Here is a 7,085-nt window from a genome sequence, read left to right as displayed (position 1 = left end):
TGAGTCCCTCTCTTCCTTACCCACTTCTAAATAGCGCATACAAGAACCAAAGCCTGCCCCGACTGAGACGACTTTGCATTTTAGGGCAGAACAAGAGGACAACATCACAAAATGGACGTGTGCTGAGTAGTTCAAGGACAAGAGCAAAACCTCAAAGCAAAAGGTTAGAGTTTCTGAGGTCCCAATTGCCTGGGCCCTTCGAGTTCAGCCGGGTTGGGTGGGCTCCAGGCACTGTGGGCGGGTTGGGGCGGGGCCAGGCGGACCTCACCGGGAGGGGCTGGGGCGGGGCCAGGCGGGCCGGGCTGGGCGGGGCTTGGGGGCGGGGCTGGGCGTCCGAGGCGGTGCAGGAAGCGCGGGAGATTTGAACTTCCTCTCCGCGCCGATACCCACACAGCGGCTTTCTCCGCGGGGTCTGCAACCAGCGAGCCACAGCCCCGGCCGGGAGATGGTGGAAGGACCCGGTTGTACTCTAAATGGAGAGAAAATTCGGGCGCGCGTGCGCCCGGGCCAGGCGGTGACGGACGTGCGGGGAAGCGCCCTGCAGAGCCTGGGAGGCCAGGTCTCCCCTGGCGCAGCCTCGCTGGCCCTGGTCTCTGCCCAGGTGAGCCCTTCATGTAATTTGCTCTGGGGTCAGCAGGGGACAGACCCCGTTGGGTTTCCAGGGCCCAAAAGGTCATCTCTTTGCTCTGGAACAGGCTCGCTGGGGCATAGCGTTTCCCTACCTTCAATTTGTAAGAGGGACGAGTCAGTGCCCACGCGCCTGGGTAGTTAGACGGGACTGGACGGCTGCGCAAAGGCTGCGGGAGAGAGATGCCCGGGCAAGAACTGGTCGAAGGTGTCTTACTACAAATCACTTCGCTTAACTTGCAATGACCCAGCAAAAGATGGTCTCCTCGCATCTATACGTGCATTTTCTGCTGTTAATATTGTCAGAGCTCCCCATTTCTTTCTTCACATTTCTAAGTGAGCTTTTAGCATGAAGTTTCAGCTTCTCGCCTGCCTGCTATTCTGCATTTGATAAGTGTAGCACAACGAATAATTCCAAAACTGCACACAGAAAATTCAGCACTGACCTTCCCACTCAGCTTAATATTGCCATCTAATGAAGGGGCTACGGAACCCAGCTCTGCTTCCCTTAAGTGAATTTCTTTTTTCTTAAAATATATTGTATCACAGCTTCTGACCACTCAAGGCATTCATTGCAGATGGTGTGATTTGCATTTGTTAAGAATTTAGGACTTGTACTAAAAATACTCTGATTAAGCCATCATGCCTTAAAAGCCCTTTAGATGTGTGGATGATTGTATTTCATGGATGTATGCAATATTGTGCTGTACTTAATTTCCCCTGCAAAACTCGCTCCTAGCCTTTGGTCCAGGAAGAAAAAGCGGCTTGCTATGAAATTAGCATATGCTTACAACTTGAAAGAAATGAGAGTCTGAGAAAGTAATATTTTTCAAACTTGGAAGAGAATAAGTTTTGCATCTTCTTCCAACTTGTTGTGTTTTATTTATTTTAACTCTATGTCGTTAAGTGCTCTGCACCTATTCTTTTACTGTGGTGTTTCTCAAAATCAGGGCAGGGTACCACTGGGCTGGATCTTGAGTGTTCTCTTAGAATATGAATGCTTATTAAAAATCACGTATTCCACAAAATTTTGAATACTCAAGTTGCCTAAGGAGCAAAAACGGACACTTCCCCTGTGGAGCCTGCATTGGAGTTGGGAAGGTACACAGACAACCATTAAGAACATAAATTCAAATTGATAAATTCTCTGAAGGCTCTGCTACATGGTTCTGTAAGGACTCAGGGAGGTGAGGAGAGGCTTGGCTGACAATTAAACTGAGGTATGAAGGAGGAAGAAAGAATGAGCAACCCCTGGGGGTGGTTGTTGGCTGGCAGAACACGTTAGGCAGAGCATTCGCAAAGGAGGAAAGCTTCAAATGTTCGAAAGACTGAAAGAAAAGCAGTGTGGGAAAACAGAGAATGGGCTAGAAGGTAGGTCGTTTGAGGTTGCTGGGCTGGAGCCAGACCGTGGAGATCTTTGTAGACCTGGTTAGGGACTTTGTATTTATCTTACAAGTAATGGAGGAGAGGGCTCTTTAAAGTGTGGTGAGATCCACGCACACTTTGGAAAGGTCACTCTATCTTGAAAAGGAAAAATAAAAGACTGGGGGAAAGCCAAAGTAGATACTGCACCCTCACTTAGGAGAGGGCTGCAGGAATCCAGGGGGGAGGGCTGGCTGCGGAGGTAAAGAGGGGACCAAGTTGCTATTTCCGAAGCAAAGGCAGCCAAGGCTCAGACATGGATAGGGCCTGGGGCGCCTGGGCGGGTCAGTGCGTTAAGCCTCTGCCTTCAGCTCAGGTCATGATCCCAGAGTCCTGGGATCGAGCCCCACATCGGGCTCTCTGCTCAGCGGAGTACCTGCTTCCCTCCCTCTCTCTCTGCCTGCCTCTCTGCCTACTTGTGATCTCTCTCTGTCAAATAAATAAATAAAATCTTAAAAAAAAAAAGAAAGAAATGGATAGGGCCTGAATATGTGTATGTATATCATGATTCACATCATTGAACAGTCCTGAGTTTTGTGTCAGGTTTTACGCTAGCTCCTGGGGATGCACAGATGAATGAGATAAACTTTCTCCTGTGAGAATCCAGCGTCATGTTTTAAATAAATACCACCTTGGTATTCAGGCCAAAAGAACGGGAATGTTTCCTTGAAGTTCGTTGTGGTTATCTCTGGTGGCAAAGCATTAACAGCATTTGAAAAACCTTTACACTTCATGTAGCTGGGAAAAAGATAACCCTATGATTCCACAGATGAGGAATGGGAGGTCCAGAGGGAGTTTAATTAAGTTGTCCAAGATCACAGGACTAGGAAGGAGTAGAACCAGGGGTAAAGGGGGGGGGGGTCCCTCTTTTGGAATCCAAAGCCTATTCTCTTAACTATGGCTTTTCTCATTTTTAAAAGATTCAGTGGGGAAGTGGATAATTCAGAAGCAGAAACGCCACATTGCCAAAGAGATAGTAGTGATTATTAACTAGGAAAGTGAGACCTTGGGTTTTTGGTTATATCTACTCACCATTTGTATTTTTGTTCAGTTATCAGTTGCCTTTCACTGAGAATTCTCTTCTAAGGACTTAAAATCCTCTGTTCAGATTGTACAAGAGAGTACAACCTGATAATAGAACGCAAATTCTTCATTAATTGTTAGGCAATTGTTAACATCTCTCAGAAGCAGTACTAAGTAAGCTATACCCCTTAAATAAAAAAGCCTGCCCTTAAAACTGTTCTGTTTAATACCTTGACATAGAGGTATTAAAAATTGGAATACGTCTTTAGGCTTGGATTAGGAATCTGATTTTATGGGAACTGGATTTGAAAATCAATATGGAATTGATAGTAATCTCTTTGTGGTTATTGAGAAAATAGTAAATATTTTGCCATGGTTTCACTTGCTGGGCTTTTGATCAAATAACAATAATAATGACAATAATAATAATCTTCATAAACAGCAAGGGCCTTTTGCATTTTAGAGGGTTGCTGGATCTATAGTAAATTTAATTAAAATGTGGTAGGTTGTCACTGATCTCCAACATGGTCATTACTGTAACAGATGATCCCGTGTTTCCCAGGCATTTATGGTAGGGAGTTAAAGCTGTTTAAATGTTTCTGCTGCTGGCTTGAAGTCACTAGTTTCCACAAGGCAGAGTTTAAAAATAAGTTAACAACTGCATACTTTATTCTTTACATTGCACTGACCATGAAAAAAATACAAAGGAGAGTTAAAGAAATAGCGAGTGGGCATTTAAAATAATTCAGGTAATCCCTGTACTGAAAAACCAACCAGAAAACCCCCCCCACCTACGTAGCTGGTGCCATTAATGAACCTGTTAGTGTATCAGATAGTGTTCCTTGCTTTTGGCTTCAGTTTGGAGTTCAGAGAGAACACGCTTTAATGTGGATCTCCTTGTGACAACTGATCCTCGTTTTGAAGAAGCCTGTCCGTCCGAGATCTCCGCATCTGCTAGTCATGCATGCATTATATTCTTTCTCTGAATTTTGATCCACCGTCTTGTCAGCATAAAATTATGCCACTGTGTAAGCACATTGCATAAAACTCTGCTGGAGTTCGTGGAACCTTATGGTAAGAAACAGTATCGGAATATCAATGAACATTTCTGGTTGATGAGCTGCTAAGAGCCAATCCTCCGATTTTAATTGTTGGGTGGATACAATGTTTCAGGGAAGTCCGGTGTGTAATCTGCATATGTTTTCAATCTCCTTTTCACCAAATGGGATATGAAACAGTTTATTTATAAGCATTCTTTTCATTTGAAACATGAGGCTCCCCTGTTCTATACCTCCTTAAGGTTTGATACATGTATTCAATATAACAATGCTTTCTCATCTTTTTATGTCCTTCACAGTGTCCTGAAGAGAGTAGGCACTTAATAAATGTTTTAAATGGATGGAGAACAGAAGAGTTTTGAATAGCCCAAAATGATTAAGGATTTAAAACTAAATTCAGTCAGGACTGTTTCGTTATGAGTGTGTGTATTTTGTTATGTATGTTATGTGACAGTTCCTACCACGAGAAAATAGTGAAGCCACACAATAAAAGATTTCCTCCTTTCTTCCTCTTGTTCATAGTGGGGAAGAAAGAAATCATTGCTCATTTTAGTGCCATTGTATGAAGGGATGAGCTAATCCACGGAGATTCATTTTCTAGCTAAATGAAGGTTATGCCTTTCAATACAAAGGGGTTTTATAATTTTATAGGACGTGCAATATGATACTAACCTGGCAGGGGAGATACCGTGATCGAGAACATGCATTATATGATCCCTTACCTTTTTAAACGCAGACTGATAATGGATTCACCTTAGTGACTGTGGGACATTATTATCAGCATTCAGCCTTACATGGAGTCGTGGAACAAAGGATAATGGAGAACGGGTAACAATCTTACAGATGAGGAGACTAAGGAAGGTGATTTTTTTCATGACCACTGTAGCTTTTAATCCAACAGCAAAGTATTTGGTTTGATGTAGAAAAAAGAGCACCTGACCATCTTGATTTTGAATTCTAGTTCTTTTGTTACTTTCTCCCATAGAGGTGATACACTCACATCTTTGCTGATTTGGTCAGGATTAGATTAGAAGATGCATGAAACTCTTAGCTTAGTGTCTAGCAAAGTAAGTGTCCTGGTAATTATTTGCTCTGTTTTCTCCCAGATAGGGCTTTCTTGCCAGACCCATATAATGGAGGAACGCTCTTGTCCTTAATGAAGGGTTTGCGATCATTTGGTGCCCTCAAATTATGTACAAAGCATTTAGCCTCTGGGTAAATGCTTGAAGGCTCTGCTCTTTAAAAAATTGTACAATATGTTTTGATGTATGAACCTAAAGACCTCTCTTTGGGTGCTTAGAGACCGTTTTAAAATTAGGTTCTTTGATGGTTTAAATTGGTAGGTAAGTGACCTCTGATTAGCAAAGTGTTGTTGTATTAGGGGAGAAAGAGGCATGTGGCAAAAAAAGGAGGAGAGGCTATGAAAGTAAATGTGGTATTTTCTTTTCTCTGTGGGGAAAATATATAGTTGCACTAGAAGTGGAACATTTATCTATAGAAAAGTCTTGCTCTGTTCTGAAAAGTTCATCTTCCTTGTTCACCCATGGATAGGCAGGATAAATGGTAATCAGCACAATAAATCGTGTGCTGTCTCTGAAGATATATGTTGTTTTGACAATTTCATATTATTAAGCCACTTGAAAATGGGAAGGTGAACCCTTCTCAATCATACTTAAAATTGTGGCATAGAAGATTTTCATGTCTGTTTCGGGGTGGAGAGGAGGAAATGTTCAGATCACACAATAACAGAATTGTAAGGGTCAGTGTGAGGAAGTCAAGCATATATTGGGCATTTGTGTATAGTTATAACAAAGATAATAGGCTTGTGGAAATTAATTTTTGAATTTGTCTAGGCAGCTGGAGCTCATACAAAGAGGTGATAACCCCAGATTCTACCATAGGACAAGTGAATATCTTGCAAATCTTAGATTTATTTCAAAAGCCTTGGCCAGTTCATACACAGTAGCTCTCAAAATAAGTGGAACAAACCATCATGGGTATACAAGAATTTCCTTCTAAAATGGAATTTAAAAAAAAAGACTAAAAATATAAGCAAGTGCTTGAGATGGTCAGTCATAAGTCAAAAATTTTATTATGTCCTAAGTATATTTTCCAAAGCTGATTATTTTAAAAACGATAGTGTGCCGGGAATCAGGTAACTTGAGTCTAGTGCCCAAATGATAGACAACTGAATTAAAAGATCTTCATGTATCATTACCCTCAAAACTCAAGCGAAGCATTAGAATCCGTGTTTTAAAGCAACCATTTAAATGCTGAGTAAACATCTCAAACAGAAACCAGCGCTTGCTAGCACTGGTTGCTGAAAATACATCAGTCCTTTCCTAAATCCCTTCCCCTGAAGAATTCCTAAACAGAATTCCTAAACCTTTTCATAAAGCTTACTTTATGGGATAATCTGGTTAATATAGTATTTTACTCCCATTTAGCTTCTGGTCCTTATGAGAAAGTGGCCCTCGAATATGTAAGCCTCACTCCTTTGCAGGTCATTAGAAAACAAGATACTGGGGGTGCCTGGGTGGCTCTGTCAGTTGAGCATCTGACTCTTGATTTCAGCTCAGATTGTGGTTTTGGGATGATGAGATCGAGCCCCCTGTTGGGCTCCCAAGAGTCTGCTTGGGATTCTCTCTCCCTCTGCCCCTCCCCCTGATCGCATGATCTTTGTCTCATACTCTCTCTCAAGTAATAAATCTTAAAGAAAGAAAGAAAGAAAGAAAGAGAGAGAGAGAGACTGGATTGTTAATAATTTTCAGAGGAGATAAAACAGATGGTAGAGTAGAAATTTTTGCCAAGAGATCCTGGGAAAGGTTAAGTAAGGATGGAATGGTAGGTGGGGAGACAGCCTGTATTTTTTGTTTTAATGATTAAATTATAGTTGATACACAGTGTTGCATTAGTTTTAGGTGTACAGCGTGGTGACTGGACACGTATATACAT

General features: G+C 42.1%; 1 protein-coding gene across 2 annotated transcripts in view; it reads left to right on the top strand.

The window, feature by feature from the left end:
• Positions 1-351: 351 nt before the first annotated feature.
• NEIL3 (nei like DNA glycosylase 3) overlaps positions 352-7,085 on the top strand; it is a 46,511-nt gene continuing 39,777 nt past the window's right edge. Inside the window, exon 1 of one of the 2 annotated variants that reach the window (XM_082715824.1) lies at positions 352-601. In XM_082715824.1, the coding sequence (XP_082571950.1) occupies positions 446-601 (156 nt within the window). In that variant the 5' untranslated portion in view covers positions 352-445. The remainder of the gene's footprint in view (positions 602-7,085) is intronic. The other variant, XM_082715825.1, reaches the window with a different exon arrangement.

Source organism: Mustela nivalis (genome assembly GCF_964662115.1).
Source record: "Mustela nivalis genome assembly, chromosome: 20".
In the NCBI taxonomy this organism is placed as follows: Eukaryota; Metazoa; Chordata; class Mammalia; order Carnivora; family Mustelidae; genus Mustela; species Mustela nivalis.
This window is presented reverse-complemented; position numbering and strand designations above follow the sequence as displayed.